The following is a 16017-nucleotide window of genomic DNA, read 5'->3' as shown; positions in this document are numbered from 1 at the left end:
AAAAAAGATGGAAGACTTAAGCCATGACATATCAATAATTACATTGAATATCAGTGATCTAAATATACTAATTAAAAGACAGATAGTGTTTCTAAAAGGGAATAGTGTTTTAAAAGAGTGGATTAAAAAATATGACCCAACTATACGCTGTGCACACAAAACTCACATTAGGCCTATTTTCTAATTTATAGTTAGGTCATACTTTTTAATTTAATAGCATATATAGGCTGAAATTAAAAAGACAGAAAGAAATACATCATGAAACATAAACCAAAGGAAAGCTACAGTGGCTATATTACTACCAGATAAAGTAGACTTCAGAATAAAAAAAATTACCAGAGACACTGAGGGCTATTGCATAATGATAAGGGTCAATCCACCAAGAAGACATAGCAATCCTAAACGTGTATGGACCGAACTACAGAACTGCAAAATAAGTGAAGCAAAAACTGATAGAACAGAAAGGAGAAATAGACAAATCAACAATTATGGGAGACTTCAATATCCCTCTCTCAACAATTGCTAGAGCAACTAGACAAGAAATCAGCAAAGATACAGAGGAATTCAACAAAGAACGTTAACCAACAGGAGCTAATGACACTTTTAGAACATTCCATCCAACAAGAGAATATACATTTTTTTCCAAGTGCCTATGAAACATATACCAAGATAGACCATATACTAGGCCAGAAAACCCCCACAAATTTAAAAGACCTGAAATCATAAAGTATATTCTCTGAACACAGTGGAATCAAACTAGAAATCAATAACAAAAAGAGAAAAAGCTCCAAACACTTGGAAACTAAACAAGGTATTTCTGAATAATCAATGAGCCAAAAAGGAAGTTCCAAGAAAAAAAAATTTTTTTAGTACATTAAAGAATAAAAATTAAAATACAATATATCAGGGACTTCCCTGGTGGTGCAGTGGTTAAGAATCCGCCTGCCAATGCAGGGAACACGGGTTCAAGCCCTCGTCTGGGAAGATCCCACATGCCGCAGAGCAACTAAGCCCATGCACCACAACTACTGAGCTTGTGCTCTAGAACCCACGAGCCACAACTACTGAGCCCGCATGCCACAACTAGTGAAGCCCATGCGCCTAGAGCCTGTGCTCTGCAACAAGAGAAGTCACCACAATGAGAGGCCCACGCACTACAACAAAGAGTAGCCCCTGCTCCCCGCAACTAGAGAAAGCCTGTGCACAGCAACGAAGACCCAATGCAGCCAAAAATAAATAAATAAATGTTTTTAAAAATTATTTTAAAAAATACAATATATCAAAATTTGCAGAGCACAGTTAAAGCAGTACTGAGAGGGAAATTTATAGCATTAAATGTCTGCACTAGAAAAGAAGAAGTCTCAAGTCAGTAAGCTAAGCTCCCCACCTCAACAACCTAGAAAAAGAGGAGCAAAATAAACCTAAAGCAAGCAGAAGGAAATAACAGAGAGGAAAAAAAATGTAAAAATCAATGAAATTGAAAATAGGAAACAGAGAAAAATCAATGAATTAAAAAGCTGACTCTTTGGTAAGATCAATAAAAGAGCAACAAAACTGTCAAGTTCCTAGCAGTACTGACAAAGAGAAAAATAGAGAAGACACAAATATCAGAAATGAACAGGGAATAAACCTGACCTACAGACATCAAAAGAATAAGGAAATACTATGAACTCCACATGCACAAATTTGACAATTTAGATGAAATTTCCTCTAAAATCACAAAATAACCCAACTCATCCAATGTGAAATAAATAATTTTAATAGCTGTGTAACTATTTAAAAATTGAATTTATAATTTTAAATCTCCCAAAAAAGAAATCTCCAGGCCCAGATAGTTTCATGGAGAATTCTACCAAATGTATAAAGATGAAATAACACCAATTCTGCACAATCTCTTCCGAGAAGAGAAGGGAATGCTTCCCAATGCATTTTATGAAGCTAGTATTACCTCTGATACAAATACCAGACAAAGACAGTACAAAAAGAGAAAACAGCTGAACAACATCCCTCACAAATATAGACACGAGAATCCTTAACAAATTATTAGCAAATAAAAGTCAGAAATATATAAAATGCATTATACACCAAGACCAAGTATGGTCTACTCCAAGGATGAAAGACATTCAAATATCTGAAAAGCAATCATTGTAACCCATCATATTAACAAGCTATTATTTTATATAACTACACGAATCTATAATTATCTTAAAATAAAAAGGATTAATTTGAAAAAAAAGAAAGAAAGAGCCTTTTCCCAGGAAGCAAATAGAAGATACAGGTCTACCTACTACAGTGGTTTTTACCTAGAGATTTTATTAAAGGTAAATTCCATAGGCCCACTTCAGACATGAGTCTAAGAAGATTAATTCTGCAAGGTTCTCAGTGATTCTGACAATTAGCCAAGTAGGAACTACTTGGAACAACTTCTTGGGAACTACAAGAGCTAGAACATAAATAACGACAATAAAAGGGTCATAATGGGGATGGAAGCCAGGAGAAAAGACCTCACCACACTAAGAAATGAGAGAAGGAGCTCACGGGATGGGGAGCAAGTCAAGAGTATTCCAAGAGGCGGGTATGCGGAGCAGAAAGGCAAATGTGAGCAGAACACTGACCCAGACACAGATTAGGTTCAAGAAACACCAAATAACTGCAGTTGGTCCTAGAAGATAATTCGTTTTGCTCTACACTTTTCTCCATATAACACACTATCTACGTGACTGGTACATCTACGTTACGTCCCCCATTATGATGAAGCTCCACAAGGGCCATTCTTTTTGTCTATTTACTCACTGCTGCATCCCCAGGTCTAGAACAGTGGCTGACATACAGTAGATGGTCAATAAATATTTGTCAAATGAGTCAGTGAATGAATGAATAATAGAAAAAAGAGAAGAAAAGACTAGAGAGGTAGGTTGGGGGCAAAGCAACAACAACAAAGACAACCCCCAAATAACGGGCTATGAAGCTTGGCCTTAATTAGAGCCTTAGATTAAATGGTAGGAGTGTATACACTGGATCCCAGGAGTAGGTCTATTCAATTCTATCGTATGTCCTAAACCTCTTTTAAAGCTCCATGACTTTAAGTGCCTCTTTTATATATTAGGCACCTGCCAGGCACTGTACATACATAATCTTTATTCTTCACCACCCTCTGAGATATAAAAGAGATCAGTGACTTGCCCAGGTCCCTTGGCTGGGAAAATGTGCAGTCCGGATTTGACCCCAGATCTACCCAACTCTAAAAGAACTTACTGTTCAACTGCATCAATACCGCCTAGTATATAATAAGGTTCATTACTAATATTTATTTCACAAGTCTAAGTGCAGAGTACTCTTTCCAAAGAATGATATGAAAAAAATGGAGATTTATCAATAACTCATGAAAAGTCAAGTACCTTGGTTGATGCCTGGTCATACTGTGCAGTTGTTCTCACCAGTTCATCCCTGCTTTTGTTCAAAACTTTCTCTTTTTCGTTTAATTCCACTTTTGCTTTCTCCACTTGGAGTTGGAGTTCTTGAAGCTTGTTCACTTGGCCTTTCATTTCTCTTTCTTGTCCTTGCAGACGTAGTTCCAACTCACTAATCTTGCTCCTTAGCTCTTAAATCACAAACAAAACCCACACTTCAATTAACATATATTTTTCACAAAGACATTTACAACTAAACTCAGAATGTATCAACGTTACTCTGCTCTGAAATCTTTGGTGAGTCAAACATAAATCAATTCACATTAAACAAAGAAGCTACTTTAATTGGATTTAATTTCAATGTTTAGTCTTTATTGTTATTTGTATTCAAAAACCCTACAGAAAGCAGGAGAAACAAATTTTCGTAAGTTTTCACAGAGAAACTTGGGGGGGCAGAAATGTTTTTCTAAAATCGTGAATAGTATCTTATCGAGACTGCAAAAAGTGTACCACATGTAACAGCCTGCACTAAAATTACCACTTGGTTTCATACACCCACAACCTAATATATTTTTTATGCCCATATCAATGCAAATGAGTGCTAAGCAGTGAAAAATTCACCCTCCCACATTCTCTAGTAGCTTGTCCTCCAGTAAAGAGCAAGACAGTGTGAACCTCCTCTATTGCCAAAATTAACAACAATGTTTTTTTTCATTTTTTTCCCCACATATACACAATATTGGTTCCAATGGCACTGGCCATGGGACAGGTCTCACCAGTGCACACAGATGGTGATTTTCAATCTACCATAGCACTGGAAATTATCACAGTCTGCAGACTAGATTCCAGAACACCACCTGGCACCCTTGGCTGTCAGCAGCAGCGTGGTGCAGCAGCCAAGGTTACAGGTTTCTCCCATACACACAACCTGGCAGCACACAGCAAAGCTCTCCTACAGACACATGCCACACCTCTGGCCAAAACTGGCTTGTTTCATGGGCCACAAAAGGAGCCAGGGGAGAGCTGTGGGGAGTGTCAACTGTAACCCACCTACTTGCCCCGCTCTGGAAAGTCAAAGCCACTCACCCTACTTTTCAAGTCTTCATGGCACCAGCTTTATAGTACAAATAAAGGTACCTTTCCAAATGGTGATATCTTTTCTCATTATCCCAAAGACAGTATTTCACATCACCAGGCTGGGATGTTGATCACTGATGGGTCTAACAAAACACATGAGCACTTTCTAGGGCTAAAAATGTCTAGAAATTTCTAGACTTCTAAAATTATCTCAGGAAAATTTAATTTAGCTCAAGAAGTTACCTTGATTCTGGGCTTTGAATTGATCCAAAAGATGAGAATTGCTAGAATTATCACAGAAACTGCTATTAGCATCTCTATTCCCTATTTGCAAAGTTGATCTACTCAGAGTCACTTCTTGTTCCCCAGAAAAACTAGATGCAGAGAAATCCCTCCTAATTGGAGTTTTTAGAGCACTGGATGAAAGACGACTTGGGGTCTTTTCTTGTTGCCATGAGAACACAGATGATGAAGCCTGATGTCGGGCAATGTCCCGGTGATTCATGGTGCTTTGGGGAGTAGCCTGGCTTGCTTTCTGTAAAAACAGAAACTCTTTAGAGCCCTTTAGAAGTCAAAATATTTAAGACTATGTAGTAGACTCATAGACATAAAAAAGCAAACTTATGGTTACCAAAGGGGAAAGCAGCGGGGGTGGGAGGGCGGGTAAATGAGGAGTTTGGGATTAGCAGATACAAACTACTACATATAATATAGATAAACAACAAGGTCTTACACACAGGGGACTACATTCAATGTTTTGCAATAAATTATAATGGAAAAGAATATGAAAAAGTATATATGTATATATAATGTATATAACTGAATCACCTTGCTATATATACCTGAAACTAATACAACATTGGAAATCAGCAATACTGCAATAAAAAAAAAAGATTATGTACTTATTTTCAAATAGAACATAAAGCCATGCCAAGAAGGTAGTAACACTTCCACTGTGTACCAAGAAAGAACATTCATCAAGTCAAGCGGACCACTGGGTCCCAATAACCAGTGAGGAAATGTTCTAATGGTCAGACTTGGCACTGAAGGGTGAAATCAGTACCATCTGAGGCCCAATCTATTTTAAATGGGCTCAGTTTTTGTATTTATTCTGCATCCCTCATATACTTCATAAAAACACATGTGAGTACTCACTGCCATTTTGAATGCTGAAATTTGATTTTACTTTGCCCCTCCTTGGTCACCTCCCCCCGTAGCTTTGCACACTGAGACTCAAAATTCAATACTAACCTAAAGAACTCGTTCAAGAATCTCACATTCCACCATAATACTCTCCCCCCAAAAATGTCGTATGAGGTATTTTGTATCATATAATACACATTTGTGGATTTTCTGCTGTCTTGAATTCTTCTTTTTGTTCTTCTCTCTGCCTGCATCCTGAAAACTATCAAGGTGTGGCTATAGAAGCTGAGTTAATTTTGTTTGTTTGTTTGTTGTTGGTACGCGGGCCTCTCACTGTTGTGGCCTCTCCTGTTGCGGCTATAGAAGCTGAGTTAATTTTGTTTGTTTGTTTGTTGTTGGTACGCGGGCCTCTCACTGTTGTGGCCTCTCCCGTTGCGGAGCACAGGCTCCGGACGCACAGGCTCAGCGGCCATGGCTCACCGGCCCAGCCGCTCCGCGGCATGTGGGATCTTCCTGGACCGGGGCACGAACCCGTGTCCCCTGCATCGGCAGGCGGACTCCCAACCACTGCGCCACCAGGGAAGCCCAAGTTAAATTTTTGATAGCAAGGGCTTTTCTTGCCACAGGGAAAGGTTTAAGGCTTCTGGAGACGCATAGTCCTCCACAAAATAACTCTGGGAACAGATGTCAGGGCCAGAATTGATACCAATGACTGAACTGGATAACAAAGCACGTATTTCCAAGTCAGACCAGAGAATTATTGTTTAATTTTATTCATCTTGTAAGCAATGCCTTTGCTACATATCAAAACCCTGGTGATCTCAAAACAAGGGTTAAAGACGTAAAAAGAATTTAAATTGTTAAAGCTCTAACAGGTATTTTTTTGATCCTCAGTATTTAAGGCATCTACGTATAAATTCAGCCTTAAACTGTTTGCTAAGTTGTGCCATCTCACCAAGTTCATATGTTTAGAATTGTGCCATTAAGTGCCAAACTGGAATTTTTTAAAAAACAAATAACAGCGGGCTTCCCTGGCGGCGCAGTGGTTGAGAGTCCGCCTGCCGATGCAGGGGACACGGGTTCGTGCCCCAGTCCGGGAAGATCCCACATGCCGCGGAGCGGCTGGGCCCGTGAGCCATGGCCGCTGAGCCTGCGCGTCCAGAGCCTATGCTCCGCAACGGGAGAGGCCACAACAGTGAGAGGCCAGTGTACCGCAAAAAAAAATAATAAAATAAATAATAAATAAATAACATCGTGCACAGAAATGGGAAAGGTATATTCTATAGACACCAGGTGTTTTCTGGGTCAGTCCTGAAACTAAAAGCTGGGGTTTCCAAAATACGCATTTTGTTTATTTTATTGATGTTAAACAAATCTTTTCACCCACCTCTCTCTGCTTTTTTTACCCCTATCAAAATGTAATTTAAAACACTTGTCAGCAACTTAGTTAAAAGAACTGGGGAGATTACGTTGATAACATTCTCACCTGAAATAAACAGTTCATTAATAATGACCCCCAAACCTCATGTCCCTGGTAGCAATCACCACATTCCATCAGAAGGCCTGAACAGGAAGCAATCGCCTCCAGGTTCCAAAGCTAGTGAGTGTCAGTTATGACTCTGGTCCCACCCTCTTGAAACTTCTTCTTTATCATTAGATCTTAACAGAGAAATAATTACATGACCACAGTTTCCATGGAATTTGGTGAACATTTAATATTTAGGGATAAAGTCATCTCCCCAATCTATTTTACTCTACTCTTACCTATTTTAAAATTTAAAAATACCATAACCAATGAGCCAGGAACTTTATTTTCTCAGTGTAATAAAAATGTGCCAGCCCTATGTGAAGCAGATTTTTCTCTATCCTTGTTGCATCCTATATCAAAGTACTTCTTCAACTGCATACTCTATTAAAAGGCCCATAATTAATTTACCTTTGCCTGCAAGGCTTTCACCTCTGCCTCTAATCTTTTTCGTTCTTCAACTTCTTTATTATATTTTTCTTTTAGATCTTCATATTTGGAACCTAAACACAGACATTGAGATACAGTTTTACTTCGATCACTGATTTTGCAAAGAATCATTATGATAGATCGCCTAGAAATGAGTATCTTAGTACATCAGATAGAAAGAATATTTTGGTTAAGGCAATGGATACTGATCAAATTACTCAAATATCAAAATACATGGAAACATAGGTGTTTTAAATATTCCAAAACTGAATTATGTTTTAAAATACCATAGGATAAAGGGAAAAGTTTAAAGGCTTACTGATGGCTCAACATAGTTCAACAGATACACAAATGTATATGTAACTAATGGCTGCTTTTTTTTAATGCTAAAATTAGAAGTTGAATTCAAAGTTGAATGAATTCATTTCTTTGGCAGAATTAAAATCTCAATAAAAGAGCTATTTATACAAAGGGAAAATATCCTTACCGCTATAATACTGGCTTGGTGTGAGTGGAGTTGCAAAAATTTTTTGTGGTGTAGTGCATGGACTCATAGAGACATCTGCAGACTGTGCAGCTTGTTGGCTTCTTTCAAGTTCAGATTTACACCTATGAGAAAAGGACCCGAGAGGATGGCAAATCAGAGCAACAGCTGTAGAATACCAACACCATACGTTCTCAGAAAGCGATAAACTTACAAAAAAACCAACCCTCTAAGAATTCTTACCACTTCATTTATCCAACAGACGTTTAATAAGAACTAATTTATGAGACAGTCCTTTGTCTTCAAAGGAACTCAGTCTAGTTAGGAAAACAGAACTATAGACCAGTAATTACAACGTGATAAAGACGATAATGAAGATCTGTAATAACCACCACAGTAGCAAAGAAGAGTTGAGAGGGTTGGGACACATTCCAATGAAATTTTATATTCTAGGCCAAAGAAAGACACAGTGCTACAAAATACCAGAATTTCAGAAACACAGGAGGAAATTGGAGCATGGGCTCAAATCATAAAACCGGATGGCATTACTTATAATATTGTCATTATAAAAACAGAGATTTGGGGCTTCCCTGGTGGCGCAATGGTTGAGAGTCCACCTGCCGATGCAGGGGACACGGGTTCATGCCCCAGTCTGGGAAGATCCCACATGCTGCAAAGCGGCTGGGCCCGTGAGCCATGGCCGCTGAGCCTGCGCATCCGGAGCCTGTGCTCCGCAACGGGAGAGGCCACAACACTGAGAGGCCCGCGTACCGCAAAAAAACCAAAAACAAACAGATTTGATATACATATCACGTCTTTTGTGATATTTTTAAAACACATTTTAAAAATCAAGTTAACGTAATGCATCTAGAAAAGATACTGGCAGGAAACAGATCCAAAGAACTGGAGAAAGTGAGCTATATACAGTCGTCCTTGGGATCTGTGGGTTGTTGGTCCCAGGACACCTGCAGATAACAAAATCCAGGGATGCTCAAGTCCCTTATATAAAACAGCAGTCGTACACTCAGCCCTCCATATCTGTGGGTGCAGAACCTGTGGATACGAGGGCCGATTGTATTGTATATGTGTACAGAGTGTCCCTACCATTTCAGTTGTAACACCCTTCAGAAGCAAACCTAAGAGAGGACTCAATTCCTGCAAGTCTCCAATGTCTCTGAGTTTAACTTAACACAAGAAATAAAATGAATACCCTAGTAGAATGGCTAATGATGTGCACCATTCTCTTTGCCAAGGACACATTACTCAAAGCAGGGAGTGAAGAAAGTAGTGAAGAAAGTGCCTCAGTGCCCTAGCTCTGCCTGCTCCAAATTCAATCCGGGAAGGAAGAAGCAATGTATGAGCTGAAAATGGCTGCTCAGCAAATCAAATTGTCACATTCGAATTTATAACAGGTAAGAGTCCTCCAACAGAAATGTTGTATTAGCATGAAAAAAGTAACAAGAAATAAATGAATTTAATCTTAATATTTAACTCAATATTTTCCATATTGTAATTTCAACTTATAATCATTACAAAAATCATTAATAAGATATTTTACATGTTTTTGTACTAAATCTTCAGAATTTGGACTGGGTTGTGTCCTTCCAGCACACCTCAATTGACACTAGCCACATTTCAAGTGTTCAACAGCCACATGTAACCAGTGGCTACCATATTGGACACTGCAGGTCTATAGACTTCCAAAGGTGTAAAAAGGTTGGTAAAACTCCAGAGATGAATTTTGAAGAACTTTGCAAAACTGATGTTTCTTTGCCCTCTCAAATTCACATCTTTTCAGTAAAAAAAAAAAAAAAAAAAAAAAAAGTTTATTAATTTTAACTATTAAATAAAAGTATACCCTATTATTTTTATAAACCTTTGTATCTCCTGTCTCCTAGGGAGAGAAAAAACACAAATCACCACACCACCAAAACAAAACAAAAAAACATAAAATTAAGCTGTTTTCTCCTAGGTCTAATTTAACTATATGAGATTGCTAATATTCACCAGTTTTTATTTGTTTGTTTTTGTTTGTTCATTTTTTGTTTTGTTTTAAAAAATAATTTATTGAGGTGAAATTCACGTAACATAAAATTAACCAGATTAAGTGAACAATGCAGTGGCATTAATTACACTCAGTGTTGTACAACTACCATCTCTATCTACTTAAAAGCCATTTCTATCATTCCATAGTAAAGCTCTTTAACCATTAAGGAATTTCTCCCCAGTGCCATCTTCCCCCAGTCCCTGACAACAACCAGTCTGTGTTCTGTGTCTATTATTCACCAGTTTTTGACCAATATTTCAAATGTTCAACCTAACTCGTTCAAGATGTACCTGAAATCGGTGGCCATTGATGGAAAAAATAAGTTCCTGCCCTGTACCTGAAGGTTACCAGTGAAAAATTTTAAACTACACTCGGGGCTTCCCTGGTGGTGCAGTGGTTAAGAATCCGCCTGCCAATACAGGGGACACGGGTTCGAGCCCTGGCCCGGGAAGATCATACACGTTGTGGAGCAACTAAGCCCGTGTGCCACAACTACTGAGCCTGTGCTTTAGAGCCTGCGAGCCACAACTACTGAAGCCCACGTGCCACAACTACTGAAGCCTGCGTGCCTAGAGCTCGTGCTCTGCAAAAAGAAGCCACGATAATGAGAAGCCTGCGCACCGCAACAAAGACCCAACACTGCCCCAAAAATTAAATAATTAAAACTATACTCAATAGTTATCGTAATCTATAGGTCTTATACCCTTAACAATTTTTATACTATAGAAGAGTATACTCAATAGTTTTTATAGTCTAAAGTCTATACAGTTTGTAAACTTTTATAAACATCTATATCTATCAACATCATAGATAATAAAAATATTTTTAAACTAAATGTGCTATGAGGGTATCCTAATCCCATGATGACGATAATACCTAACAACTGATAATATTAATGCTAACATTTAACCATTGCTACATGTCAGATACAACCATGAACTATATCTGCAGGCACTGCTACCAAATGGCACTTTTCAATGAAATAGGGAAATGTATACAAAAGCATTTTTTCTCAAATGTTAAAAAATACTAACATTTCTGTCTAAATTAAATTATTAAAACCAATTAATAAAGTAAATTATTAAAACCAATATTTCTAACATTGGCAGCCAAAATGTTCTTTTCAAAGAAATGATTATTCTAGCATACTGAAGTGAGCTTCCTACTTCCCGAGCACCTGCTTTCCAAAACAAATGCCTCTCTTTCATTCATTCATTCAACAAATATTTGAGGACCTACAATTGCCAGGTGCTAGGAATAGTGATGAACACAGACCAGGATAGAGTTTAGGAAAACAAAGAACTCAACAAGACAGAAATTTATTTATCATTCTAACATGGCAAATTATAGATAGCCACCTTCCCACACGGATAGGAAACAAAATTAGAAAAAGATTTCTGTGCACTTAAATTATCAGCTTCATCAAAAGACAAGCATATAGTTGTCCCTAACAATCTACCTGCAGAAGATTGGTTCTAGGACCCCCTTGAATATTAAAATGTGCAAATGCTCAACTCTCATATAAAATCACATAGGTAGTATTTACGTATAACCTATGTATATCCTCCTGTATACTTTAAATCATCTCTAGGTTACTTATAATACCTAATACGATGTATATGCTATGTAAATAGTTGCCTGCACGCAGCAAACTTAAGTTTTGCTTTTGGAACTCTCTGGAATTTTTTTCAAATATTTTTGACCCTTGGTTGGTTGAATCTGTGGATGCAGAACTCATGGATATGGAGGGCAAACTGTAATTTTTAAACGTTTTAACTTTCAAAAGTATGTTTCCTTTGTAGGTAGAATTAAGATTATTGTAGCTATGCCAGGAAAAAAAATTCTTGGCATCAAAATATTTATTAATTACAAATGGAAAAACAGTAACTTTATAATGCAGAAACCCAGATAAACACCCTAACAAGCGATCGGTTTAAAAGTCAAATTAAATCATGTACACTCTGATATGATGCACGTCACTACTATACACGTCACTATAAAGGTGTGTCACTACCTCTGTGGTATTCTTACCAAAAATTCATAACCTCAATCTGACCCAGTGATTCTCCATCCGGGATGAATTTGCCCTCCCAAAGGACATTTGGCAATGCCTGGCAACATTTTTGACTGTCAAAATTTGGAGGTGGTGTAAGTGCTACTGGCATCTAGTGGGTAGAGGCCAGGAATTCTAAGTATCCTACAATGCAGCCTACAGGGCAGCCTTCCACAACAAAGAATAATCCAGTCCAAAATGTCAATTCTGCCATTGTTGAAAAACAGCAGACGAACCCAAATTGAGGACTATTCTACAATAAAGGAGACTAGTGCTCTTTAAAAATGTCAAGGTCACAAAAGACAAGAAACCATCAGAGCTTAGAAAAAAAAGTAACTAAGACCCAGCGCAGCCAAATAAATACTAAAAAAAAAAAAAAAAAAAAAAAAAAGTAAGAAAACATCAGCTAAATGCAGTGTGGAATCCTGGATCAGATCCTGGAACAGAAAAAGGCCATTACTGGAAAAATGAGTGCAATTCCAATAAAGTCTGTAGTTTAGTTAATAGTATTGAATTAATGTTTATTTCTGATTTGGTCATTGTACTCTGGTTATGTAAGATGTTAACAATTGTTTCTGGAAGTCTAAAGTTATTTCAAAACAAAATTTTTTCTTAAAATTTTTGGGTGTATATTCATGGAATTAACAATAGGGCAATTTGCTAAAGTCTTTTTTGCTTTTAGTATTTATCACTCCTTGTTATTTTGACAAAATTCCACTACTAGAACAAGAAGATTCCATTTATAAGCCAGCAGTGCTCAAGTCCCATTAAATTTATTTTGAATAATGCCTCTAGTTGTTTGGGGGATTTTTTTTTAATGGAAAAGTAGTAATAAGCACCTTTTTTTTATTGCCTAAATATGGAATTGATATTGGTGAATTGATTATGTAATACTTAAGATGGAAGATGGGTCTCTTGGATGGGGACCTCAGTAGGAAAGTCTTCTAGACTTCACTTCCCTCCTCTCCAGCTGAGATTCCATGGCACCCAACTTCAATCACTCTCTTCCAATATCCTCAATTATTCCACTGTCTTCTATCCCATCACCCTCGCCCAAAAACCCTAAATCGATCCTCCTGTATACCTTCTCAGCATTTATATGCTAAAGAAAGGAAAAAAAAAAAAAACTCATTAAACGCTATAGATTGGTCCCACTATAAATTCCTGGCCTCCAATCTCAACTGAGCCCTCAGTGCTCCTCAGTCCTTTTGAAGTTCCCTAGTTCTCTGATTCTCTACAACAGCTTTTCCACACAGAGAAAACAGAAGCCATCAATATAAGCCATGCTTTAACTTCCCTCCATTTTTTCAGTAACCACTGTTGATAGTTTTGGTATTATTTATTATTGCATACCCTAGTAACAAACACAGTGCCTGGCACATGAAGCAACTTAATAAACATATACTGAATAAGTAAATGAATAAGCTAGCAACCATTTAATGAATTTATACAGTACTGAGCCATGCAACAATAGGACTGAAGCATATAAGAAAAGAATTAATCTTCCTCAAATCATTGTTCATTCCACTGGAAAGAAAAAAATGTCAATGTGTAATAATTACACCATAAAAGGAAAAGATAGCTGCATCTGATGAATATATACAAAGACATCTATAATAAATACCATTCCCAAAAAAGTTACCTTTTAAGTTCCTGTTCCAGTTTTTCTATTTGCTTTTTGCTTGTGTTCAGTTGTCCTTCTTGGAAATTCACTTGTGACTCCTTGACTTGAAGTTCGTGAGAAATCTTCTGCTTAGTCTTCTCCAGATTTTCACATATTTCCATCAAGCTTTGGTTCTCCCTTTTCAGGTTTGCACCCTCAGCTTTTTCATTCTCAACCTAATGCAGATTATTCAAAAGGAACTAGGTCTCTTACACATGAATTTACCAAATAGTATCTGTTAATCTAACACTGATGACTAACTTTCTGAGATATGGTTGAAAAAATACAGAAGTCAGTGTTTGATGTACACCGAGATTTTAGATGATCTCACTTTGAAGCCTACTGATAGAAAAGTTTTGCAAAGTCATGTATTACAGTCTTTGGTTAGGGCTACACAAACCCATCCTAGAAAGAGAGGCTTTAATAGGCTTTCAAGAATTAAAAAAATCAAAAATAAATCTTATAAACCCTCCCTTAGCTATTCATTTTCAAGTTCAGCTGCTAAAGCCAGTTACTGTAAGAAACTGAAAAATTCTCCCACTAGCAAAAACATTTTAGGAGCAGTAATTGTATTACTATGGGTTGGCTAATGCAAAGATACCAAAGTACTATTTAAGTTTCCATTTACTAGTCCTGGAGAGAGGTGGGAATACCAAGGTGAAAAGCTCACTCTCAGAAAGTGATATCTATTTGGACTGCAAAGTGCTCTAATATTGATCCCAGATTCGGAGCCAGAGATTTTCGGCCATTTTAGTGTAGAATGCAAAAGCAATGCCCAATTCTTGGTCCTAAACAGAAGTGAAAATGGAACTCAGCAGCCCTACACATTAGCAGGTAAGCAGAAATGAAAACAAAGAACAGAGAAAATGAGGTAATTAAAATAAAAATGACTCAACAGGGGAGGGGACTTCCCCTGTGGTCCAGCGGTTAAGACTCAGCTTGAGCTTCCACTGCAGGGGGCGCGGTCCCATCCCTGGTCGGTGAACTAAGATCCCACATGCCACGTGGTGTGGCCAAAAAAAAAAAAAAAAAAGATTCAATAAAGGAGAGGAGGGGGGATTACCACCTGAAGATGGCAAAATCATTTTTCTCTAAATTGAAAAGACCAAATCATTCATCCAAATAATGAGAGAACAGTTTTAAATACCAGCATTTCAGTAATACCTTCTGTTTTTGCTTCTGCAACGCAGCCTCTAGAGTTTCAAGTTGAAACTGCCTTTGCTGCCTTTCTTTCTTCAGTTTGTCGAGCTGTCCTTCAAGCTCTTGAATTTTCTGAAGAGCTCTTGTAGGCAGGCCTTCCTTCCATTCTTCCAAAGCCCAGCTCATTTTTCTCTCCTTTATTATTCAAACATTTATAAATAAACTGAAAAGAATAAACAACCTGTTGGTCTTACTATAGTAAAAAGAAACTTACTGTCTCAGAGACTAACTAATCTACATAACCACCTCTAAGAATCAAGTTTCAAAACTTCATGTTTCAAAAGATAACAAAGTATAACATCCATCTTCTCCACCCTCTGCAAGGTGACTACTAATAACTGACTGTGAAGTGTCAATAGTACACAGTATGCTTGTTTGGCTTCCCCTTGCTTTCTGGTTTTCTTATATCTCATTTTTGACCCTTATATGGCTACCTGCTTTCTACCACTCAGTTTGTTTTCATTGTACAAGACATGAATATTTTGCTATAAGGTTTCTGGTGAAATAGGTCTCACAGGACAAATAAAATGCATGATAAGTTACTGTGCAAATGCTCTTCTTTCCTCTCTTCATGTCATTAATTCCCGCTCATACTCTGTCCCTCTTCCTCCAGGAAGCCTTCCCTGAGGACAACCATCATAATCTGGTCATATCTCCCCATCAAAGTCCCTCATGGCACAGGTACCTCCTTTTCCTCCCAAGAGGTTATCATTTGTTGAGTCAATGCATGCATGAACAAAGGGTGAATGCCATACTAGCACTAGAATCACTGCAAAATGCAGTAAAGTCATTCTCCAGACAGACCCTGACCAGGAATCAGGTATATAGCCTTAGTGATTCAAATCCCTGCTCAGCAAACTACAAGATGCGTGACCTTGGGCATGTTATTTAACACCTCTATGCCTTGGTTTCCTCATTTGTAAAATGGGAATAATAATGGTGGTGGTGCCCTAAAGCTTTAGAACAGTATCTCCTGGTAAGCTTTC

The 16017-nt window shown here is 37.7% G+C and overlaps 1 protein-coding gene across 1 annotated transcript in view; it reads right to left on the bottom strand.

Annotated features, from left to right (window-relative positions):
- CENPF (centromere protein F) overlaps nucleotides 1-16017 on the bottom strand; it is a 101565-nt gene that overhangs the window by 43291 nt on the left and 42257 nt on the right. The window contains exons 2-7 of the mRNA XM_079900158.1: nucleotides 14996-15194; nucleotides 13811-14007; nucleotides 8072-8193; nucleotides 7567-7658; nucleotides 4731-5022; nucleotides 3399-3601 (exon numbers count right to left, since the gene is read on the bottom strand). Of these exons, the coding sequence (XP_079756284.1) occupies nucleotides 3399-3601; nucleotides 4731-5022; nucleotides 7567-7658; nucleotides 8072-8193; nucleotides 13811-14007; nucleotides 14996-15157 (1068 nt within the window). The 5' untranslated portion in view covers nucleotides 15158-15194. The remainder of the gene's footprint in view (nucleotides 1-3398; nucleotides 3602-4730; nucleotides 5023-7566; nucleotides 7659-8071; nucleotides 8194-13810; nucleotides 14008-14995; nucleotides 15195-16017) is intronic.

Source organism: Stenella coeruleoalba (assembly GCF_951394435.1).
Source record: "Stenella coeruleoalba genome assembly, chromosome: 1".
In the NCBI taxonomy this organism is placed as follows: domain Eukaryota; kingdom Metazoa; phylum Chordata; class Mammalia; order Artiodactyla; family Delphinidae; genus Stenella; species Stenella coeruleoalba.
This window is presented reverse-complemented; position numbering and strand designations above follow the sequence as displayed.